Below are 23,831 nucleotides of genomic sequence, written 5' to 3'. Positions count from 1 at the left end.
AAATTTTTCTTCATGCTCAGCTCAACTGGTATAGTTGCCACAGCCATAAAAAAAAGAGACAAATTGCAGCATAATTGCACTCTAGTTGACTTGAATGATTGAGTGCGTGTGCCGGCTCTATGTTTCGGAGGGCCCTTGGCCGAACTCGCGATATGGGCCCCATGTACGTGTTTGCATACTTTATAAACATGTGTATGTCTAACTTCATTTGCAAAATATTAAGAGTGTTTTTTCAGCTATACATCCCCAGTTTGAGAACTCTAACAATAATTGCTGGAAATTTTCATATTATAATAGAAAGACAAAAGACAGCAAAATGAAACTAATAAGATCACCTCAAATAATAATCAAATTCTAGTGACTCCGTTCACAATAATAGTAATGCGTCAGTGCTTCAAAAAATTTCTTCAGGCATTTCTTTTATTTTTTCCCCCGTTTTGCAGCACCTGACAAATGTTTGGGAGGAAACATTGCTAGACTAATGACCTGAAATTATGAAAAGAAGAAGTACTCCTCAAGTACATAAGCAGTTCAGCACCTTAACAATCATGCACCCTGTATCCTGAAATTGGGGATGGATGATTATATAGGTACTTTTGAAAGACCGAGAGGACGATGATCGATGAACTCGCACAGTCACACCATCACAGCCTCGCGGATGGCAAGAGCAAGACGGGCCAACGACGGCACGGCGACAACCCAACACCAGCAGTCAGCTGGCTAAACCGGCGGCAACCGGCAAGGCCCTGAGCGGTGAGCGGCGGCAAGAATCCGGAGTGAGGGTGAGACGAGGAAGCGATTGATGAATCATTGATTTTGGAGATGGATAGATGCGTGTGACTCTGCGAGATGCGGCCGTGTGATGCTTAACCTTTTTTTCCTAGCGCTTGCATCCTAGCAATGAGCCAGTAATTGGGCCAAGCCCACCACGCTGCTCCCCACTTCTTCTTCTTCTCATTTTTTAGTAGGCTATAGCATACCAGATTGTGGGCTCCCTTAAGACCTGGGCCCTAGGCGGTGGCCTCTCTGGCCATACACCAGGGCGGGCCCTGTGTTAACAAAAAAAAAGAGATAAGAAAACTTGTGCTTATTTTCAATTCGACCGGTGCAACAACCTCCTAGCCTTGCATTAGTTAATGAAAGGTAGGTGTTATATATGAAGCTTCTACCTTTAGCTGAAGCGGTAAACCAAGAGAACAAGACCAATGCAATGCGAGCAGCTGAGTTTCTGGGGCCACCTAGAGCAGTGCGAAAGTGTAGATAGTAGAGATGGGGGTGGAAGGTATCAGCAAAATGTTGACTGTCCAATCTAAATTTTCCACACGTACGTTGGGGTTTTTGGTTTATATTAACAATGTGCTTGTTGGACATTTGCCCAACAGTTGTAGCATCATAATTGGCAAATTTTCTCCAATACATAGATGTCTACTGGCACAATTGTTCCTTCACTAATTGGACACATGCATACAATCTGTTTATCTGCTTCATTGACATCTTAGCATTAGGGACCCTCGTGTGTAACTTTCAGTTTTTTTTTTGTGTTTTTATGTTTCGCATGACACATGTCTTCTTTGGGCCCATCTAGTAGTTTCAGTGTGTGTTTGTACCTATATGTATCCCTGATGATGCTTAATGGTGCCGCATCATTATACTCTTCAAACATGCATGAAACTGTTTGGATGTGATATAAGGGAGAACATCAGGTGCTCCCACGACTTGGATGCTACGGTGATACAAACTTCTGGGAGCCGCTGTATCTGAGATCTAACAGCTCTCAGGAGGTCTAAAGTTTTGCAAAAAAGCCTTCAAAGAGTATAATAATTGCGCACAAGAACAGAAGCTGCTCAAATATCATTGGAGCTCATATAGTGAACAACATTTCATTTCATTTCATTGTGCATTCCTTTGTGCCGCACAATGTAGTGGACATCATTCTCTAGCAGGGATGTAACCATGGAGTGGGATGCGATGGCCTGGCCGATAAAACGTCATTTCATTTCGGGTGCACGGTTTTATCATCATCAAACACCCGGCCACAACCACAAAGCAGAAAAGAGCAAGCACCAAAAAGGGTTGGTTCGTTGGTTCGTTGGTTGGCTCGTTTGCTTTTGCCCGCCGTTCGCTCCCACGCCCAAAACGAACGCTTTCGCTTTTGCATTAAGCGTCCACGCGTGCTCCCATCCCCATCCCAGTGAGTGCCGTGTACTCCTCCTCCCAGGCCTTGTCCCATGTGGCCAGGCCACCTCCCCTCGCCAAATGGCAATCGCCACCGCCACGCTAAGCCCATCATCATCAAATAATTTTCTCAACCGGCGGCAGGTGAGGTGACACCGTGCCAGATCCGGTCCTCCTCGTCGGTGGAGTTTTACCCAAGCCGCCCGCTTCACCTTCAATTTAACCGTCCGCCTCACGTCGGCAAGGCCAAGGCCAAGGCAGTAGGGGACGGCGACGAGGGAGACCACACCTGCACACCACTGTGGGTGTGGGTGGGGCAGTGGGATTGGGAAGGAAGGAGGAACCGTCCTCGTCTGGTCTGCCCACGCGCTTCCATTCCAAGGGAGGATCACATGCTCGCTCCCGGACGACGGACACCTACCAATTCTGCAGATCATCGGCCCCTCGCCGCCACCGCCACCGCCATCTCTGCGGCGCCGCGCTCCTAATCCCCACCCACCCGGATCGCTCCGCCACTCGCGCCTTAAGTGGCCTCCCTCCGAGTCATCTGCGGGCGGGCGGCTTCGCCGAGGCATCGGTCCTCCGCGGATCTGATTTGGCCGCGCGCGATCCGGCCATCGAGGGGATGCGGGGGGAGGAGGGGCGGAGGTGGAGGCGATGAGCGGCGCCGCCTCGCTGGGGCTGCGCACCGGGAGCTGCGGCTCCCTGCCCGCGGCGGGCGCCGGCGCCGGCGCCGCCGTCCCCGTCGGGAGGAAAGCCCGGGGCTGGGGCCTGCGCGCCGGCGCCGGCGGCGGGGACAAGGAGCGCCTGCAGCTGCTGCACCGCGCGCTGCGCCTCGTCGGCCGCCGCGGGGCCGGACTGCTCCTGCTGCTCGCCGTCGCCTCCGCCGCGCTCTTCTGCTCCCTCTTCGCCGTCGTCAAAGGTGATCCCTTTGACTCTGGTTTGGATTTTTTCCGCTCTCTGCTCCTGGCCGCAGCGAAATGTTCTGCAGCTTGTTCGGGTCACGCGGCTGGCGTTTCTGAAATTCGGGTTGGTTTTGGGAATTTCATATGGTTTAAACAATAGTAGAATGTTGTCCGTGCAGATTGTGTGACCCTCCCCACGTCCTTAGTGCTCTTCTTCTCCATCGTTTCACGCTCTAGGTAGCTGCTGACCAATTCCCTTGCTACTGTTCTATCCATTTTGGTTCATGCTTGCCATAGTTCTCGAGGTCTGAAACATTTCAAATGGGCAGGGTTTAGCTCCGCTCAGCTTTTGTAGGCCCAGTCTTTAGATGACCTAACCACCTAGTAACCGAATGAAATAATCAAACTGGTGTCCAGATATCAAACTCGTTTGCTGATCAAAACCTTACAGGGTAGCTGCAGCTAATGTGCCACGCTTTTCTTAGGGAATATTCCAACATGTATTCTGCCCAAGAGTTAATAATTCAAAACAAATGTTGCTTTATAATACAATATAAAACTAATTGTTTTGTTTTGTTTTGTTTTGCATGATGTTGTTTCAGATGACAATACTTCTTCAATTATCATTGCTAGCAACTACGAAGTCACGAACGCCATCCAGAATTCTGTATACCCCAGCACGACAAGGCCTCTGATGATGTCCAATGACCACAACAAATTCGAGCATCCAAATCGGCTTCATCTTTCACCTGGAAACTTCACAAATCATCCTTGTGAAGGTTTTGCAGTTCCTCCTATCCTGTTTGATAAGAAACGCACTGGGCCTCGACGTAAGCTTAGTTCTTTGCATTTTCTTTTCTACTTGGCATTGCAAAATCTTTGGCCCCAATCATGTACCTTATCGTCTGATCTCTTCTCACCCCTCCCTGTAGCATGCCCTGTTTGCTATGTCTCAATAGATCAGGCATTTGCTCTGATGCCTCTACAAGCTTCGCCATCTCCTGTTCTTGAAAACTTAGATTATGCCTTGGAAGACAGCGTCACAGCAAATTTCTCAAATCCGGGCTCTGCATTTGGAGGGCATCTATCTCTGGAGCAGAGAAATAAATCTTTTGACATTACCAATTCGATGACTGTCCACTGTGGGTATGTTACATGCATCTGCTGTTCCAGAATTCCAGATTAAGTCCCTGGCTTGTCCAAAAGATTAGCCTTTGAACTATGAAATGTGAATATCAATCAACATTGTTTGCGCTGTTTTATCAGATTTGTTAGAGGAAAGAAACCTGGCCAAGGTACCGGATTTGACATCAGTGATGATGATCTGCTAGAAATGGAGCAATGCCGTGAGCTTGTTGTAGCTTCTGCCATTTTCGGTAACTAGCACTGTTGTCCAATAGTTGTAACCTTTTGTTGCACTCAATTATCTGCTCACAATTTGATACCATTGTCCAGGGAACTATGATATGATTCAACATCCAAGGAATGTCAGTGAACTGTCAAAGGCAAATGCGTGTTTTTATATGTTTGTAGACGAAGAAACAATGGCTTATGTCAAGAATTCCAGCTCACTGTACAAAGATAATAAAGTTGGCTTATGGAGGCTAGTGGTTGTCCGGAACCTCCCTTATGAAGATCCAAGGCGCACGGGGAAGGTACCTTTGCCAGCTACTTTCTACTTGAACATGCAGTCACAATATGAACACATCATGTGCAATTCATGATAAATTAAATACTTAAATCAAATATTAACTACATGAACAAAGCAAGTGAAGTCTGTAAGGTGATAGTATGCATGGCAAACTTGTTGAGGGGCTACTGTGCAAAACATGCCTTTGTCTTCAGTTGTCTCATATTTTAACCAGTTTACCAGAGATTCAGAATCTGATGACTTGCTGATTTGCCTTTGCCTGGTTCCTTAAACCTTACTCTCAGTTTTGGGACCATTTTATAGCCTATAAGCTTGGTCGTTGAGACCACATGTCATCATGCAAGAGATTTTAAGTTTATGTCCAGATGTCTAAATGAGTATTCTTCTAGGAGGTTTTAGTTCCAACATTTTAAGTAGTTCAATTGAAGAAATCTAGCAATTAATGCCCTACGACAAGTTTATCTGTATCTATATGTTGTTATGAGCATGTTGAATGACCAAATACTTTATTGGTGCAGATTCCCAAGCTTCTGCTCCATAGGCTATTTCCAAATGTAAGATTTTCAGTTTGGATAGACGCAAAGCTTCAGCTTGTTGTGGATCCTTATTTACTGCTTGAGAGGTATGCTTGACGTAAAGAGCTTGGTTTATTATGTGTTATTTCTTGGTGAGTCTGTTCTTAAGGAGAAAGCTTGTTGTAGATCCTTATTTTGCTGCTTCAGAGGTATGCTTGATGTGAAGAGCTTGATGTATTATGTGTTATTTCTTGGTGAGTCTGTTCTAAAGGAGAAAAATCTGCCAAATATTTAGTCTCGTGTCAAATGTGGGCCTGCCATATTTAAATCAGTGGGGTTAGAGAATGGTCCGATTTATCCTCATTGGAGTATCGAAATTGCATACATCCAACTGTTATCTTGCGCATCTTTTGTCCCTGATGCTCCTGTCACCTGTACTGTGAGCCTGACTGTTTATTCTACCAATCAGGTTTCTGTGGAGAAAGAATTCTAGTTTTGCGATATCTCGGCACTACAGACGTTTTGATGTGTATGAAGAAGCAGAAGCTAATAAAGCTGCTGGAAAGTATGACAATGCATCAATCGATGAACAAATAGATTTCTACAGAAATGAGGGCCTAACACATTATTCTCCCGCCAAGCTTCCTATCACAAGTGGTCAGTGGACTCACCGGAGTGTAAATCATGCATGATTCATGCACTGTTTGGTTTCATTCTCAGACATTAATCTTTTTCCCTTTCGCATTGTGTGCAGACGTCCCGGAAGGCTGTGTGATCATCAGAGAACACGTCCCCATCTCGAACCTCTTCACATGTCTTTGGTTCAATGAAGTTGAGCGCTTCACCGCCAGGGATCAAATCAGCTTCAGCACCGTCCGGGACAAAATAAGGGCTAAAGTCGGCTGGATGCCCCAGATGTTCCTGGACTGCGAAAGGCGCAACTTTGTTGTCCAGGTAGTACATCTTCCCCGATTCCATCTTTGGCCACGGAGCACTTGTTGCATGAACAACTACCTTACGGTTACCGCACGTCTCAACAACTACCGAGCAATTTGGCCTACAGGCAGGCACAGCACATGGCTCACCTGTTAATCTCATGATTTACCTCATTTGTCCAGGCATACCACAGGGAGCTGCTAGAGCAAATGATCGCGTCCGGCAGGAACACGCCTCCCATCGCGGTCGAACCATCGCGGAAAATCAGACCAGGTAGCAGCAGGAGAGCTCCCCCGTCGAAGAAGCCTGTCGTGAGGCGGAAAAAGGAGAAGAAATCGAGCTCGCGGAGGCGGGTCGCGAAGCCGGTTACCTGGGCGATGGATGCTGTGTGACGGAGGTTCACCGGGATGGACGGACGGACTCCTGTCACTCGATAGTTGGGGGTGACCGTATGTATGGCAGCTGGTGCCACTAGGTGGGGAGAGGGAGAGAGAGAGAGAGAGGGAATGGAGGATTGTAATTTTTTGCCGGCCACGAAATGGAATTTGTTCATAGCCAATTCTTCATTGTTGTTGTAAATAACAGCGGAAAGCAGTGTCATTCAATTGAGCCCGGCCTGTTTTGGGTCGAGTTATTACAGTGAACTCAAAGCAAAAAGTGGGGACTAGGCAAAACCTGTTCTGTGAGGTGTAAAAAGTAAAAAAATAACGGCAAGCGCCCACCGTGGGGCTCGAACCCACGACCACAAGGTTAAGAGCCTTGCGCTCTACCAACTGAGCTAGACGGGCTTGCTGCTGCTTCACTGAGCTAGGGCAATTTGAAATGGAACCACTTCATTCTCCATTTCCTGGCAAGCCAAAAGAAGTGAGGTTGATACTACAAGTACCTGAAAGCAGGCAAAACATCATCCCTGTGCCACTCCAATTAGCTTAGGACCCGTTTATCTGGCGAACATTTGTTGTGGACAACACCCCAGTTGCCATGCCAACATAACTAAAATTGCATTGCATTTTTGAGGGACTTGTCATGTATGGAAGGAAAAAATGCTAGCGACGCAGTGTTTTTTTTTCTTTCTTAAATGGCATGCGTTTGATCACGATCCCAGCGGCTTTTAGGTCGTTCGCCGGGAGCTCCCTCCCAGCGAACGTTCACCGGTTAGATATACTGTTAGTTTAACAAGTTAGGACTTGGCACTGGAGCGTCTACATCAGCCACAGATTCAAAGTTAATACTTTTTTCTGTTCCAGAATACACTTTATTATGAACGAATCTAATGAAACTAATTTGGTGTTGTAGATGTTTGCATATTTTTCTATGGACTTGGTCAAATCTAAAAAGTCTGACCTAGGACAAAGTCAAAAATTCAAACATTTCGGAATGGGGGGAGTAAATAATACTCGTACATTTGCATGGCTTTTCTAGAATTAAAGTTATCTCGTACAGTTATAAAAGACTTCTGATATATTGCACTTTACCAACGTGACCTTCGACTGATTTCACCATAAATCATGTTAACTGATGCTGAGCGGCACCGGCCACTTTGCAGCATCAGTTTTCTTCCCAGGTTTTGCCATAAATAAATCACCCAAAAAAGCACATCAAGCCTTTGTAGCAGTATGTTTTATTAGCCACCGATTTCCTTGTGGTATAAAACAAACACCCTGTGACTGGGATGAATCGACAGTTCAACACTGCCCATGTCTACACGACAACAGTTTTGCAAAATGCACAAGATATCAGTACAAAATGCATATTTTTGTGACGCGGCCAATCTTATTGAACACAAGGCGGCGCGAGCCCGCGAGACTTGGAACCCGTTGCTGATCCATTGATCACTGCAGTTTTGGCTCTGGGCACTCATACATGGTTGATGGAGACCGTTATAGACAATAGGGATGGGTTTCAGTCTCCAATCCCACAGCTACAGCGCCAGAAAGAAACAAGTGCCCTCTGCTGCTACTCTGAATCATTCAGCCTCCTCGAGCATGTCGATGAATCTCCTCCCATCGGGCTTCTGGAAGACTGACCTGTCTAGGTGCAGCTCGTTGGTCGAGACCGCCTCGAATCTTGCCCAGAGCTCCTTCTTGAGAGTAGTTTCGCCGGCGTGCCTTCCCTTCAGGTTGGTGCTTTCCAGGCCTTTCCAGGGAGTGCCAACCAAGGCCCTGCTATGCACTGCTGGGGTCTGGATGAGTTTGTCATCTGGAAGCTCCTGCTTCCCCTTCAGGTTATTGCTTTCCAAGCCTTTCCGGGGAGTACCAACCAAGGCCTTGCTATGCACCGATAGAGTTTGGATAGGATTGCAATCTGAAAGTTTCCGTCTTCCCTCCAGCTTATTATTGCCTTCCCAGCCTTCCCAAGGATTTTCTATCAAGGATTTGTTATCCTTTGCTGGAAGGGGAACGGGCTTATCATCTGTTGGACTTGGATCCATTAGCACGCAGGTCTTGAGGGGTGACAAGAACCAGTCAAGAGCCACATCGGCTTCTTTCTTTCGGCGTCTGTCTCCGGTAGGCTGATTAAACCCATACAGGTCTGGATACCTTGATGCCAAATCCTTCTCATCAGACAGCATTTCATCAGAGGCCCCAGATGGTGGTTTGTCACTCTCAGCCGGTCCAGCACTGAGAATGTCATCCTTACTTGAGCCCTCCGATATCGGTGAGAACACATGTTGCTTACCCCGCAATGCTGTCTTCGGGCATGGAGTAGGCAGTGGTGCTCTCCTGCTCTTCTGAATTGAGAAGCTAAAAGGCGAAAATAGATTGTCTTCTGATGAGCTTTTCTTTGCTTTGCTAGGATAAGGTGTCGCGACACCAGCCCTTGCTTCCTTTCCTTTCACACTTTGCTCCAGATCAGGACTATTGTCATCAGAAATGGTCAGTTTCCAAACAGGTAAATTGGGAAGATTCAGCTCATCCATGCTGGCAGTTGTCCTCAACTGTGCTTTTGATGATCTTGGGCACATGGATGAGCGTGCTTTTGATTTTGGCAATGGTGTCAAGAGAAATAACTGCTTCCCACTGTCGACCATACATGCCCCAGTACGCCATGAAACAAGAGGTGAAGGCGAGACAATCAGGTCAGTCTCTGGTAAGTTGTTGCTGCTGCTGCAGACCAAGTCTTGTGAAGGCGATACTGCCGGGCCTGCTGGAGGTAAGATGCTGTTGCTGGGAAACAACTTGTCACTCCCTTTCGCAACAGATTTTGAACAGGTTTCCAAGGTGTGCTTTGAGGCATTTTCACTTTTGGCTGGGGAAGCTTCAAGCGCTTGCTTAAGTCTGGAAGCCCATTGCTGCATAAGAACAAAACGAGTAATGATGACATCTGAAAGCATAAAGGGCTCATGCTCACGTAATTTTGCTTCAGAAAGAATGAAAGATTCGATGACAGTGCCCACCTTCAAAGAGGAATTAGTGTCTGACAAGAAGCAACTGAAGGATTCTATCTCTTGCTCCCCTCTTCTGGATATAGTCTGGCATTGGAGGGCGCTGGAGACCAATTCGTCAATCTGATTTAGGGGCAAAAACAGGAGAACATTATAAGAACCAGCAAATTGGCAAGCTCAGGTGTAACAGTAATGATCTATCTACAACTTAACCGACAAGAGGAAGCAGCATTACTAATCCATTCCAAGGACAGACAAGAGACAAACGTTTCAGTCCACATACAGTAAGGTACTAACCAATTCCAGGGGCAAAACAAGTGACTAAAGTTTCAGTTGGCAGACATAAATATATACAATCTCTCTGTTTATTTTCTTTGCAGAAACTGTTCTTCCATCCAATATCAGTCCAGACCAGTGATGACAACAATTCAGAGACATAGAAAGGACACTGGACGAGGCACGCCATAAAAGATTTCCGGTCAGGATGCAGATTTGCACATCCACCGTTCTTCAGTTATACTGAACAGACACCAGTACGCAACCACATGTCGTGACTGCAGACATCACAAGGCTAGGGAAAAATTCTGTGCCCCAAATCGGCACGGGGGTCGGCCAGTACAGTACAGTACAGTATTATCCAGGAATATGAGATCCTAGCAGGATACCCCCGAGCAGCGGAGCCCACCCAACCCCATCCAGACGAGCGTCGGATCGGATCGGATCGATCCATGGCACCACCGCCCAAGCTCGGACGAATCACACGGCGCTTCACATCGCTAACCTACCTACCCAACGAGACGGGGAAAAGGGGCTACGAGGGTTTCGAGCGAAGGGCGGAGGGAGGGAGGGGTCGACCTGGGAGACGAGGCCGGGTAGGGCGGAGCTGGCGAGGAGGAGGCGGTCGAGCGCCGGCTCGGCCGCGGCGGCGGCGGCGGCGGAGGAGGGGGGAGCGGCCGCGGCGGTGAGGGTGGGGGGCTTGCGGCGGAGGGATCCGGGCGGCGCCGGGTGGGGCGTCCTGTTGCCGGAGAGGACGCGCAGGGGGCGCCGCCGCGCCGTCGACTTGGGTCCCTGGCTCTTCTGCATCGGATTGGATTGATTGCCCGGAGAGGGAGGGGGACAGGAGGTGGGTGGTGGCCAACGGTCGGGAAGGGGGGTGGATTTGAAACCCTTGCGGCTGTGCGCGTCGGCGTCGCGGTTTCCAGAAAAAGAAAAGGAGTGGAGACCGCGACGCCGGGGTCGTCGCTTTGAGATTTGTGTGGGTATTTGTGAATACTATTTCAATATTAAGAAGGCTAAAAATTGCCTGCCGTTCATTTTGCGTGCACGGATCTTGATGCAGACTTTGTGTCCACGTCGACGTACCACTCCGAATCACGAACTACGCAAACGGCCAAATATGCCATTTTTTTTAATGCCCACTCCCCTCGGACTACTAGTAAAACAGGGGGATGGAACAGACCTCCTATGAGTTTTGTTAAGCTGAATGTTGATAGTTCTTTTGATCACGATCTACTTAGGTGCACAACATTGGCTATCCTCACAGATGACAAAGTAAAGTTCACTGTTGGTGAAAACTGGATGATTAATTGGTGTGCTGATGTATTAGCGGCAGAAACATTGGCTCTAAGGTTTGGCTTATTCCTTGCACAAAATGTGGGTTGTAATCGTCTTGTTGTTAACTCTGACAATATGGGAGTGATTGACGCAATGAAGAAGGAGGACAATAGGCGGGAGCGGCGTTCGATGATTGCTACTTTATGGCTTACGGATTTTCTTTTATTAGGTTCGAACGTTGTAATAAGGAAGCAAATTAGATGGCTCTGCCAGGCTGGCGAGATTTTCCGTCACAGTTGATTGGTTTGAGAAGCCTATGGATGATATTTTACCTTTTCTTATTGACGATGTGACAATTATTTCTATTTAATAAAGTTGATGTTTATTTTTTTAAAGAACAATGCCATGTTTTGTAGTAGCACCCTCCTCCCCCACTCATCTATCCGCGGGGAGCAGACCCGAGTAGATCTTCGACGTGGGGGTGGGACGCCCGATGCCGGGAGGAAATACTCACGCGCTTTTGATTTCGGGCTTGCTGTGAGGCGGAGGTGCAAGTAGGGCGAGAAAGCCGTTGCCAGCGATGCGTTGCTTTTTCTAACGAAAAAATGTGGCCACACTAGAAATTCGTTGGTGCTCCCGAGAGCGTGCTCCTGCACGCGGGATAAATATTTCAATTTTTGTTGGACTTGGACACCCTCGTACAGTCGTTCTTGCTGGGACCGCTCGTGTAGCAGTCCGTGCGAAAATTCATTACCACACATTTATGAACTTCTGTGACACCGAAATGATTTGCATATTTGCATATTCAGCCACATGTTACCAGATCAGTTTGGCCGGCCGGCCAAGTCAATATTTCCATGCTGTCAAAATTTCGGAACGGACTAGCGTTGGAATTCCGAGGCAGTCCTCCATATATTTATTTCTCAAATTTATTTATACCAACAATGTACAATTTATATATTTTTCAGATCAATAAACTGATCGTTCACAGACTTCTACTATTTAGTTCACTTAGCTACAAATTTTATTCATGAAAGTCACTTTACCACAAAAATATAAATACAAATAAATTTTAAAGAACTATTTTTCTTTCCTTCTAAGTATATACTCTTATCGATATCAGATTGAGAGATATACAAGCAAGCCAACTATACTTCCAATTATCCGCCTACTTAATTTGAATTAGCCCATAACTTACAGCTTAGAAGCGATTATGAAACGGTTTGTGGACTGTGGTGGTCGATATCTTGTTCTATCTTGTGCTAGCCCATGCGCGTAGCTCCTGCTTGCGTAGGGTCTGGAGAAAGGTCCGACTACATTAAATCTATAGTACGCAGACTTTTCCTACATTTATGTAGAAGGCTGTTTTCAAGACTCAAAAGCAACAACTTTACTGCTGCTCCAAGGAGTTTTTTTTCATGAAAATACCAACATATATAATAGAACCGAATTAGGTGAAAAATGAGAAAGGAACTGATTTTGTTTCTGGAAAACTTGTGGTCAAAATAAACCAGCAAAACAGTGTGGAGGATATCTACGTCCCTATTGGCAGATGGAAATTTTGTTGACGCATGCGCTTGTTTCCAAAAAAATATGGAAAAATCATAGAGAAAGAAAAGTCCACCTTGTGTGCTGATGGTGCCGCGTCGCAGTCCCAATTCTGGTGGTGCCGCATCAACAAAGCGGTTGTGCATCCGTTATCGTGTTCGGACGTCAAACGAACCGCACCGCCTCCAGTGAGGTAGCGATGACACGCCTCACGCCGTACCTATGCATCATTTGGGCAGACACGATGGATTTCTGGCAGAAGGTGTACGGCCGCTATTGTCGGATGGCCTCCTCCGGGAGCGGCAGAGCGAAAGGTGGAAGGACATCTCCTCAGAGCCGCATGGAACGAGCTCCGGGTCAAATGGATCTGGAGGTGTAGGACTCTGATCCACTGCGCGCCATCCCGGAGAAGGTGAGAGGTCGCCGGATGGGAGCTTGTGGGCGGAGGAGACTGGATTGGAGAAGAGTGGAGTGGAATGCGGCTAGGGTTTCGACCGGAGTGTGGATAGGGTCCCACTTATGTGCGAAACTCCACGAGCACCATGCGTCAAAGCCGGGTCTCGAACTCGGGTGGGCTGGCAGCTACCCCAGCTGCCCAGCCAACGGGTCGACGCCCCGTCCTCGAGAAAATATGGAAATTTTGTTGACGTATGGAAATTTTGTTGAGGCATGCGCTTGTTTCCAGAAAATGTGGAAAAAAGAAACTCATCATCATGGAGAAAGAAAAGTCGACCGCGCGCCGCACTCCCAAGTCTATATAATGCTCCCTGCAGCAAAAGCCCATTTCCATCAAAAGCAGTTCAGTTCAATCACAGGCAGCCTCTCGATCGCCGCCAAGTCGCCACACTTCCGCTACACCACATCATCTCCTTCTCCAAAGATGGCCGGACGCATGGCGCTTGCGGCGGTCCTGCTGAGCGCGGCGGTTGCGGCGGCGGCGGCGCAGTCGGCGTCGAACGTGCGCGCCACCTACAACTACTACAGCCCGGAGAAGATCAACTGGGACCTCAACGCCGCCAGCGCCTACTGCGCCACCTGGGACGCCGGCATGTCGTACGCCTGGCGCTCCAAGTACGGCTGGACGGCCTTCTGCGGCCCCGCCGGGCCGACCGGCCAGGCGTCCTGCGGCAAGTGCCTCCTGGTAATCAATCAAGGACAATCTTTTCTCAGGCGTCTGCCTTTCTTCCTCTTGTCTTGTGTGGGCTTGCTGCTGGAACGGCGTTTCCCCCGTGATGTAGGTGACGAACACGGCGACCGGCGCGCAGATCACGGCGAGGATCGTCGACCAGTGTAGCAACGGCGGGCTGGACCTGGACTTCGACACGGTGTTCAGCAAGATCGACACCGACGGCCAGGGCGTGGCCCAGGGCCACCTCACCGTCAACTACCAGTTCGTCGACTGCGGCGACGACTGATTAATTAATTAACCCGTGCTCAAGCGCTATGGAAAATAAGAAGCTGCAAATAAAAGTAATGTGCTATTTGTATTGATGCACTTCGTAATAAATAAAGTGGGATGAATTGGACGTGATTGTTGAAGTATTCTTACCGTAGAACTATTATGAACAGTCAATGAGATAGCAAAATGCCAACGGCGGTCGACCTCCATGGAGATGGCTATTTTAAAAAAAAATCGAAAAACATATTTTAAAGTTTCAAAAAAAATCATAGACCTCCATGAAGGTGGGTATTTTGAAAAAAAAATCAAAAAATATATTTTGAAGTTTTAAAAAATTCTGAAAAAAATCATACATGTCAACATGGATGTATTCTACATGTGTATAAATACATTATGATGAGAGCTACAAATCGCGGTTTCAAACTGATGAGCAGTGCAAACACTGTTCGCTATTAGAAATGCACGATTTTCTCTTTTTTGTGTAGCTCTCAGCACAATGTATTTTGTTGTGATAGTTTATACACATGTAGAATACATCCATACCAATGTGTAGAAATTTTTTCAGAATTTTTTGAAACTCCAAAATGTAATTATTGAATTTTTTAAAACATCCACCTCCATGAAGGTCGCCCGCCAAAAGCCCTCACTCTGAGCTGCTTCCGCTATTTATCTCAAAAGAAGTGTGTAAAAAGAAATAAATTCTGTGTATACTCGCTCCGTCCCAAATTAGTTGTCTTAGATTTGTCTAGATACGGATGTAGCCAGACATGTTTTGTGTTAAGTATATCCGTATACAAATCGAAAACAACTAATTTGAGACACGACAGAGGTTCCCACAAAAAAAATGAGGGAGCTAATAACTTAATATTTGTAATGCCACTTCTTCATATTGCCATAACTCCCATTCAGTTGAGATGTTGCAACAATCCACTTGAGGTCACAAAATGCGTCCCGAAATTTTTGGCTGGACGACAGAATCGTCTTCCTGCGTTTATACAGTTACAGAGCTACCAGTTACTAAGAGACACAGCTCTCCATGGATGCTCCAGCTACACACACAGACAGGACCCTGGCGCGACTCAGGCATCACTGCTCCTGAGGAACAACCTATATCTATATCCAGGCTAGGCTCCTCAGACCTCGGCCTCGAGGTACTGAGAATGAGCTGCAGCGAGGAGAGCGGCCCCGATACCTGACCCGTCGTTCGCGAGCTTGATGACAACGGAGGAGGATACTTCCTCCCCTAGCATCTCACGCAGGGTGTTCTCCAGGGTTTCGCTGAAGATTGTGTAGTGCTCGTAGAGCCCGCCGTCCATGGCAATAACCGTCCTGTGCTTGTCGCTGCCGGGGATGTCCCGTCCAAGCTTTTTGAGGACCCCGTGTATCCCTGCAGCAGCAAGGCGCGCCCCACGCTTTGCAACGATGTCGCATACGGCCACAACTAGCCGTCTCGTTTTAAGTGAAGTGCCCTGGATCTGCAAAATAAATCAAGGATTTGGATGTGTTCAATTAAGTGTTACCATGAAGGGAATATTTGAGACAAGCGCTAAAATGGGGAGAAATGGTAAGGAGATTACCCCTAGGACATCTTTCAGTTTGGCTCCAACTGTTCTGAGATCAGCTGACGTGTCATGGTGCATCATTGACATATGTGGCGTCCTGGATACATCACCTCAAGCTCTCACTCTCTGGGTATATAACTAAAGATATCCCACAGGAAAATGGTGTGGGTGGCAGACAAAGTTTATCCGACTTCTTTAAAGACTGGACTGCTGTAAATCTAATAATCAGGTATGAAGTTATGCTTGGCAACTTTTTTACTATGTCAAGTATGTTGCCAATGCATTTCTACTGGGAGCTCATTAGCAGATCAATGCAAGAATTCTAACCCTGGACCATTTACAGTCTTCACGGTTACAGTTTTTTTTCTTTTGCGGGTCTTCATGGTTACAGTTTTAGTTCATCTATCTTCCTACCTTAATTCAGCATGGCAAGGCAAACACTGTAGCATTTTTGCTTATCTGTGTTCCGTACTTTGTTATGAAACAGGCCAGATCTGTTGAAGTATGCTGGCAAAATCGAGTTGAGACTATGCTTACCTAAGAATAAATGGGATCTTTAGTTTTGGTGGTATATCATCACCAAAAAGAGAAGCTTCTTCAGTCATCTTTAACAAGACTCTTCTTACAATTTCCCCCAAATACATACCAGAGATCAGCTTTTCATAAATCTGCAAAAAGGAAATTAGTTATAGCCAGCAACGAAAGAAAACAACAAGATGTACCTCTTTAGTATGAGACCTGTTCACCAGGATTCAGGCTTTCTGCATCTAATGCTTGATCAAATTCAGTCAAAGGAAGATGGGACGATCTGAAGTTCCCCCATTCCATATTTATTACCTGTGACAAATCACAAAACTCATGACAGTCCTGACAACTATCTCAATCTTAGGAATAGACTAAGCATGTACAAGCAACATGAATTTTGATAATTACAGACAACATGCTGTTTCTTCTCCAGTTTTTCACTATCATCGATTACCTCCGTCCCGAAAAGCTTGTCTTAGGTTTGTCTAGATACGGATGTATCTAACACTAGACAACCTTTTCGGGACGGAGGCAGTATTTTCTTTTGGCATCACAATACATTTTTTGAACATCTCTATAGTCTTTGCCTTGTGAAGCACAATAATACTCACCATATCTCCTGACTTGGGAAGGAGGCCATGCCATTTAGGGATTGCATTGGCACGTTCCACGTATGCTGCATTGGTACCTGTGCCCAGAATAACAGCAGCAACGACATCATTGTCATCATATCTGCCCCCAGCCAATGTTCCTATAGTATCATTTACCTACATAAGATCATGTGGGTACATGTCACTGATGTCAGGTTATAGAAAAGATAATCGTTGGAGTTTGGACACAGATATATAACAAAAATTATCATGTCGCTTTCACAGCAAAGAAACTAACCAATGCTGTCACTTTCATATCAAGCCCCTGACGGTCTAGAGCACTGCTTAATTCAGCCACCACATCTGCGCCTACCTGACTTCACAGCAATGCAGTAACTATTATGTTCCAGATAAATTTGTAAGTTCCAACAACCATAGGTGATACAGGCATAATTTTGAGTAAACAGCATAGGTTTCCAGTGAAAGGTCAAGTCTTGTCAGCCATTGTTAAGAGTACAATATTAATCTGTGTGATGTGTATGAGTTGACCCCATAACAAGAACTAACCGTTTCATCAATAGAAAAACCCTTAGTCCACTTGATAAGAGTTCCGGATGCAATTGAAGACTGCTTTACTGGAAAAGAGAAAGTGAAACCAAGCTCTCTTTGCCTTCCCTCAAGAAGATGAAAGTCTTCACCCTCTGAGGCAACAAATTTTGCTAAAGCAGCGGCAATAAAATCAAATAGTTCCTGAAAAAAAAATATGACATGTGACATATTTATCCATTGATCAGAAAGGGTGCAAAACTGACTATGGAACAGTTTTACTTGTGAGGTCCCAGTCATTAAGTGTGCCGGGATTGAGATCTCATCACATTCTTGCTTCACAACTCGCCCTTCCTTGCCTCCTAATTGAACACGTAAAACGCGAAAATTTGTCCCTCCAAGGTCAAGTGCATAAAATAGCCCCTTCTCTTGCCTGCCAATATAGCCCTCGACATATTAGATATATAAATGCAAAGTGCAACTGCGTGAAATGGTTCAATGATTCGCTGGAGGCTGCAGCTCCACATATTAGTTTAAACAGTGTATGGCACTTGTTAGTATATAAGATACCCTTTGTGTAGTGTTTAACAGAAAAATACAGAAAGACCATCAAATGTGTGTGCTGCAATTCACCATAAGAACTACAGGATTACATGTAACCACCGCAGCAGACGACTAAAAATTGCTTGACCTTATACACCATAAGACCAATAGACTTTCAGAAACATTTCACTTAAAGTTGTAAGGCAGTTCAGAACGACTAACAACCTTAGTCCTGTTCGGTCTCAACTAAAGAACAGTGGTCTACATCTTGCAGTAACCATATGATCAGGGACTCAATAAGGTTGGCACATCCATCCAACCATAGCCTACACGAGCGAAGTTCCAAGAATTAATTGGCAAGTGACAGTCTTCCCCCCCTCCTAAAATCACACAATGTATAAGTGATAAAGCAAACAAATTTCCCTCATTTTACTAAGCCCCGCGACAAATTTGTCTCAATCTATTAATAACGCTGAAAAGAGTAGCATGTTTTCCTCAGTTACAGAAGCATGCCTAGTTGTTGTTGTTGTTGTTGTTGTTTTGAGATGCACATACATGCCCAGTTGGTACAGAAGCTGTAGACAAATCATCATCACAACAGTAGTACGGGCACTACCTTAAAACGGTCAAATCTACAGACAGAATCTTGCCCATTTCACGGAATCAGGAACCTGACCCTGCAGCCCATTTCTAGCATAACACGTTAGAGGGAAGGGGGCCGCGACAGCAATCCCGCAACCGCGGAGCAACCCAGGCACCAGACAGCGACAAAAATCCCTAGTGTGACCGCTTCTCTTGTTCTTTTTTTTCTCTCGCAGGAACAGACGGAGGAAAAAACAAGGGCAGATCCATTGGACCTGACGACGCTCGCTCGAGGCACACCGGCTCCAGACGAACGGATTAGGCGGGGCAAGGGCAAGGGAATCTCCCAAGCCTCCACCCCGGCGGACGTCCGAATCCAAGTAAAGCAGGGAGAGGAAGGAGGAGCGTGCGTTACCCCGAGGGGAGGGAGTCGACGTAGCTGATGATCATCCCGAGCTTGCTGCCGCCCTCGGAGGCGAGGCCGGCGTGCATCTCGACGGCCATGGCGTCGGCCACCTGGCGCAGCCGGGCGGGCGGCGCCGCGGAGCGCTCCTCGAGGCCCCGCAGCACGGCGTCGGCGCGGCCCCAGCGCTTGGCCTCCCGCATCTGGCGCCGCGCCAGCAGCGCCACCCCCACCGCCGCCGCCGCCGCGACCGCCGCCGCCGCCGCCTTCCTCATCGCCCGCCCGCCGCCGCCGCCTCTGCTCTGTACTGTGCTATCGCCTCCCTCGCCACCGCCCCTGCCCGACTGGCTGACTGACTGGAGCGGGCGGGCGATCCCCCTCCGCCGTAAATATGGGCGGGGGGCGGGGGCCGTTCGGGAATGCGTCGTCGGCTCCTTTCTTAGCCGTTTGCGCCTGCCTGTGGGAAGGGGGTGGGCCTATGGGGCGGTGTCGGGCCGGGGCGGTGGGCGGGTGGCTTTCGCGGGCCTGTGGGGTGGGGTGGGAGTGGGCCGTGACGCGGAGGGGACGGGGAGCACGTGGGTTCGGCGCCGGGTGCGCGGCACGTGGCGGGCGAGGTGGGGGCAGGCGGATTGACCTTTTCGCTGGTGCGTGCCCGCATGTGGCGCGAGTGCCCCGGACCGGACGGGACCGTTTCCTCTTTGTACGCTCCGAAACTTCCGAAATCCGAAAGGGCGCACCGAACAGATGGGTTTGAACGATGGGTTTTTGTTTCTTGCGATGATGAAAGCTCGTCGGCACGGTTTTGAGTAATGGAGCAGCTACCACTAACCGGAATCCATTCTTCTTACAGGCGAAAGGGCTAGAAAAATTCAATAGGGAACATATATATTCTTATAACATTTTCCTACAAATCAAAGGAGATCAAAAGTGACAATAAAGTTATTTGGTCTGATGAACAAAGGTCGGGCCACAAACTCCCTCGAAAGTTGGAAGCAAGTCGCCACCTTGATCATCTAAAAGGGCCGCCATCAAAATCCGCAGGCGACAAGGGACAATCTAACATTGTGCTTTGGATGAATCGTGCTTGGGGTGTGTGTCTAATTTTGGCTGGAAAAGATACCGTGTGAAATGACGACTGGTGTGGCCGTCGGATGAAGAGTGAGTGCGCGGGAATAAGTATGGGACATCATCGAGATAGCAGACAAGTTATGCCCCTTTGATATATATATATATATATATATATATATATATATATATATATATATATATATATATATATATAGTTTGGGACACCTAGGTGCCTGAGCACCTTACCTCGTAGCCGTTAGATGGTGAGTTGATGTATGACGTTTGTGTTGATATGGTAATTCATTAATGTGATTATATATGATAGTAATTAATAAGTATGATAAGCGTGCATGCATGCATGACAATCATTTATGTTTAAATTAATGGATAGTCATAAATGGATTAGATCTTCCAAATTTTACGTTCAGGTATATACACATGTATTTCGCATCAGAGTATATACACATAAATATATACCGGTGCCTGTATACATAAATTTAACGTGGGGTATGTATATTTTTATGGGTATGTAGTGAAAAAAAATCACGTCGGGGTATGTACGTATAAATTTTATATTGAGTTATGTACATTTATATGTATGTGTATATAAATTTCAAATCAGGGTAAGTATATTTATGAGTGTGTACATATCAATTTCACGTCGGGTATTTATATTTATGAATACATACACATAAGTTTAAAGTTAAGGTATGTACCATTATGGGTGTGTACTACATACACATAAATTTCAAATTAGGGTACGTACACATAAATTTCAAGTCTGGGTATCTACATATAAATTTCACGTCAGGGTATGTACATGTGTGGATATGTACACATAAATTTCATGTCAGGGTATGCATTTTTTTGTATATACATTTTTTTGCGAGGGCTTGAATAGGCACTTAAAAATATATTGCTTATTATCGTACATTAATTATCATCTTGAGGTATGTTGTGTTTGAGGCATATATTTCTTAGGTATATCATTTCGCTTATCGTACATGGATATATCATTTCTAAGTTTCTGTCATAGATGTATTATATATATATATATATATATATATATATATATATATATATATATTGTGTTAGGTATATAATACATAGGACAAATTCTTACTACATGCATGATTTTTTTTATTTTTAATAGCAAAAAAAGGATGGGTGCAGTATATGTTTATGCGTATTGTATTCCGGCTAAGAATACAAGGCAAGGTATTATAGTGCATGTATTATAAATATAGCCATCCCTGACGTAAAATAAGTGTACACTTAAATTAATTTCCCATGATATCATAATTCATGGCATAAATATTTTTATTTTCACAAAGATAGTAGTATAATTATGTTATTATATTCTTTGAGTATTATACCTCAAATATATCTTCGCTAGAGATGTACACACAAAATTCACGCCGGGGTATATATGTTTACAGGGATATATACACTTATGGGTATGTACAGTTATGTACATTTATGGGGGTATGTACACTTATGGGGATGTGCACTTATTTTACATCAGGGTATGTACATTCCTGAATATGGATACATAAACTTCACATGGGGGTATGTAAATTTATGGGTATGTACACATAAATTTCACGTCGAGGTATGCATTTTTTCGTAACTGCATTCTTTAGGGCGACTTGAATATGCACTTACAAATATATTGGTACTCTCGAATTTAGCATGTATCTAAATATATACATGTTTTCGTGGGGACTTGAATATGTCACATGCATGGCTATATTTTTTGCGGGGACGTGGGTATGCACATGGATGATATGACATGCATCTTCTTTTGGAAATGAATCAATCGATAATAAGCAAATGGCATGTGACGTTTTTGGCAAGAAATCAATTGTTGTGAAGGTCTAGTGCATGCATAGAAAATTTGGAAAGTGATCCGATTAATGTGCATGGGAAAGAAAAATCTTACCATTCTTGATCAAGGTGCCCAGGCACCTAGGTACCCCACACATTTTACCTATATATATATATATAGACAATAGTGGCAACATAAATATGTCGCCAAAACATATATGATTACATATATGTATGATTTGTGAACATGTACTCCACATTGTCTTCAACTGATAGACACAGAGAGGAAGGGGGGGGGGGAGATATAACGCATCGTCATAGTTTGTTTTTATGCATTAGCAAATACAAAGTCAACAACATAAATGCTGGAATTTAGTCTATTTTGGAACAGCCCAATAACTATTTCAGAAATTGCTAAATAAATCCTAAAGGCCCACTTAGCCCATTTGTACAAGGCAAGAGATACTACTAAAGTTTAGTCCCACATTGCTAATTTAGTGGAAGTTGGACCTCCTTATAAGGGAGGTTCTTTCCTCACTTGTATGAGCATGAATACAAGAGGGACATCCACGTGCGTTCCTCCTTCGCCGCCTGCCTCACCACGCCACGCCACGTCATGACGCGGGTTGCGGGAATGAGCCGAGCCGATGTCTAAATTTTTGCCACGCACTACGGGTGTACGAAAGGCCACTCGGGAGCTGGAAAGTTTTTACTGTAGTGGACATTGAATACGAACGCTGCACCCTCCAGTTGCTGCTTGTTCGTTTCGTCTCCCGCATTCCCTTTAGCTCCCGGCGCAGCCTCTCGCCTTCTTCTCTTGCGCCTATAAAAGGAAGGTCGCTCCTCTCAGAGAGACGCACCAGAACTTCTCCTTCCTCTCGCCACCGGTTCCAATCTCTGAGATGCTGCTGTCTTCCTCATCCTGGTTTGCGGCGTGCACCGCGAGTCGGGACAGTAGACCTCCGAAACCGCACCTCTTTGAGTCCTGTACGGGAGAAGGGTGATAAGGTTTTTTGGGGAGCGCTCGGCGCGACTACTGACTTCTTCGTCACGGACGCCCCGGACTCCGACGACTACTTCCCCGACGTCGACAACCTCCTCGACGGCATGGCTGGCGAGGACACCGACCGCAAGTCCAGTACTGCAGCTGCTGCTGTCACGTATGTGTTCTTCTTCTCTTTTAGATGACATGCCACAGTTTTCTCGTACTAGTGCTTGCCCTACATGTGTTAGCTTCTACTCCTTATATGCAACCACCTCTACTGCTTGCTCTAGATATGCTAGGCTACAGTTCATATATGCAGATGTTATTTACCTTCTCTCTGTCAGAACGCATGACTCATTTTATCACTGCTATACTAGTCGTGCTTTATCTAGTATTTCTGTCAATAAAATCATTCGGTAAATTGCTCATATTTCCAACAATCCAAAACCTTATTATAGGCAAATTACCCCAAGTGGTTTTGCTGCTTCCATGAGACGTCCTATGTTTGAGGGTATCCACTATAAGAGGTGGCGCGTGAGAGCAGTCTTATGGTTTCAAACCATGAGTTGCTATGACGCCACGCTTGGCAAGCCTGAAGGGGAGTTTGATGCCCAACAGGAACAAGCTTTTTAGAAAATGGATACTCTGTTTAAGGCTGCTCTCTTGAGTGTTCTTGGTGAGAACATAGTTAATGCTTATGCGTCAATTGACAATGGAAAAGATGGGACGCACTCGAGGCCAAGTTTGGGGTCTCGGATGTTGGCACTGAACCGTATATCATGGAGCAATTCTATGATTACAGGATGACTGAAGAGCGCTCCGTGGTTGAGAAAGCTCATGGGATATAGTCATTTGCTAAAGAACTTGAGCACTTCAACTGTATGCTACCGGACAAGTTTGTTGCTGGAGGTATCATCACCAAGCTTCCTCCTTCATGGAGGAACTTTGCTACCTTACTGAAGCATAAAAGACAGGAGTTTTCCGTTCTGGATCTCATTGGTACTCTTGATGTCGAAGAAAAGGCGAGAGCAAAGGACACACATGCTCGAGGTATTGAGGGAGGATCTAGTGCCAATCTGGTACAGAAGAAGAACTTCCAGCCCCACAAGTTCAAGAACAAGGGAAAATTTGA

At 46.0% G+C, this 23,831-nt stretch overlaps 4 protein-coding genes and 1 non-coding gene across 5 annotated transcripts; 2 read left to right on the top strand and 3 right to left on the bottom strand.

Annotated features, from left to right (window-relative positions):
- Window positions 1–2,286: 2,286 nt before the first annotated feature.
- Window positions 2,287–6,826, top strand: LOC125526513 (putative hexosyltransferase MUCI70). Its single transcript, XM_048691191.2, has 9 exons — window positions 2,287–3,097; window positions 3,683–3,910; window positions 4,013–4,226; window positions 4,347–4,456; window positions 4,536–4,735; window positions 5,250–5,353; window positions 5,716–5,903; window positions 6,001–6,200; window positions 6,365–6,826. Exons 1-9 carry the CDS (start codon window positions 2,833–2,835, stop codon window positions 6,572–6,574), a joined length of 1,719 nt encoding a protein of 572 aa, XP_048547148.1. The 5' UTR covers window positions 2,287–2,832; the 3' UTR covers window positions 6,575–6,826.
- A 71-nt stretch (window positions 6,827–6,897) lies between these two features.
- On the bottom strand, window positions 6,898–6,970 carry TRNAK-CUU (transfer RNA lysine (anticodon CUU)). The gene has a single exon. It is a non-coding gene; the product is annotated as a tRNA-Lys (tRNA).
- Window positions 6,971–7,755: 785 nt separating this feature from the next.
- Window positions 7,756–10,730, bottom strand: LOC125526503 (uncharacterized). Its single transcript, XM_048691185.2, has 3 exons — window positions 10,423–10,730; window positions 9,580–9,690; window positions 7,756–9,474 (listed from the first exon to the last, which is right to left on the bottom strand). Exons 1-3 carry the CDS (start codon window positions 10,648–10,650, stop codon window positions 8,149–8,151), a joined length of 1,665 nt encoding a protein of 554 aa, XP_048547142.2. The 5' UTR covers window positions 10,651–10,730; the 3' UTR covers window positions 7,756–8,148.
- A 2,718-nt stretch (window positions 10,731–13,448) lies between these two features.
- LOC125526494 (pathogenesis-related protein PR-4) lies at window positions 13,449–14,200 on the top strand. Its single transcript, XM_048691180.2, has 2 exons — window positions 13,449–13,810; window positions 13,908–14,200. Exons 1-2 carry the CDS (start codon window positions 13,550–13,552, stop codon window positions 14,082–14,084), a joined length of 438 nt encoding a protein of 145 aa, XP_048547137.2. The 5' UTR covers window positions 13,449–13,549; the 3' UTR covers window positions 14,085–14,200.
- Window positions 14,201–14,929: 729 nt separating this feature from the next.
- LOC125526483 (hexokinase-2) lies at window positions 14,930–19,248 on the bottom strand. Its single transcript, XM_048691175.2, has 9 exons — window positions 18,832–19,248; window positions 17,574–17,724; window positions 17,313–17,495; window positions 17,044–17,118; window positions 16,767–16,922; window positions 16,369–16,467; window positions 16,168–16,298; window positions 15,646–15,727; window positions 14,930–15,543 (listed from the first exon to the last, which is right to left on the bottom strand). The coding sequence occupies exons 1-9, from the start codon at window positions 19,092–19,094 to the stop codon at window positions 15,202–15,204; spliced, it is 1,482 nt and encodes a 493-aa protein (XP_048547132.1). The 5' UTR covers window positions 19,095–19,248; the 3' UTR covers window positions 14,930–15,201.
- Window positions 19,249–23,831: the final 4,583 nt, after the last annotated feature.

Source organism: Triticum urartu, chromosome 1A (assembly GCF_056163025.1).
Source record: "Triticum urartu cultivar PI428250 chromosome 1A, HENAU_Tu73, whole genome shotgun sequence".
Taxonomy (NCBI): domain Eukaryota; kingdom Viridiplantae; phylum Streptophyta; class Magnoliopsida; order Poales; family Poaceae; genus Triticum; species Triticum urartu.
The sequence above is the reverse complement of the archived record's forward strand: the minus strand, read 5'-3'. Positions and strand labels throughout refer to the sequence as shown.

What these genes read in the sequence shown, in the direction of transcription:
- LOC125526513 (XM_048691191.2), top strand. Translation starts at nt 2,833, where the DNA reads ATGAGCGGCGCCGCCTCGCTGGGGCTGCGCACCGGGAGCTGCGGCTCC. An exon ending in GAAACGCACTGGGCCTCGAC is followed by an intron (nt 3,911 to 4,012) that starts GTAAGCTTAGTT and finishes CCCTCCCTGTAG; the next exon opens with CATGCCCTGTTTGCTATGTC. An exon ending in ATCCAAGGCGCACGGGGAAG is followed by an intron (nt 4,736 to 5,249) that starts GTACCTTTGCCA and finishes TTATTGGTGCAG; the next exon opens with ATTCCCAAGCTTCTGCTCCA.
- LOC125526503 (XM_048691185.2), bottom strand. Translation starts at nt 10,650, where the DNA reads ATGCAGAAGAGCCAGGGACCCAAGTCGACGGCGCGGCGGCGCCCCCTG. An exon ending in TACCCGGCCTCGTCTCCCAG is followed by an intron (nt 9,691 to 10,422) that starts GTCGACCCCTCC and finishes CCCCTAAATCAG; the next exon opens with ATTGACGAATTGGTCTCCAG. An exon ending in ACACTAATTCCTCTTTGAAG is followed by an intron (nt 9,475 to 9,579) that starts GTGGGCACTGTC and finishes GTTCTTATGCAG; the next exon opens with CAATGGGCTTCCAGACTTAA.
- LOC125526494 (XM_048691180.2), top strand. Translation starts at nt 13,550, where the DNA reads ATGGCCGGACGCATGGCGCTTGCGGCGGTCCTGCTGAGCGCGGCGGTT. An exon ending in CCTGCGGCAAGTGCCTCCTG is followed by an intron (nt 13,811 to 13,907) that starts GTAATCAATCAA and finishes CCCGTGATGTAG; the next exon opens with GTGACGAACACGGCGACCGG.
- LOC125526483 (XM_048691175.2), bottom strand. Translation starts at nt 19,094, where the DNA reads ATGAGGAAGGCGGCGGCGGCGGCGGTCGCGGCGGCGGCGGCGGTGGGG. An exon ending in GTCGACTCCCTCCCCTCGGG is followed by an intron (nt 17,725 to 18,831) that starts GTAACGCACGCT and finishes CTATATTGGCAG; the next exon opens with GCAAGAGAAGGGGCTATTTT. An exon ending in AACTGAAAGATGTCCTAGGG is followed by an intron (nt 15,544 to 15,645) that starts GTAATCTCCTTA and finishes TTTATTTTGCAG; the next exon opens with ATCCAGGGCACTTCACTTAA.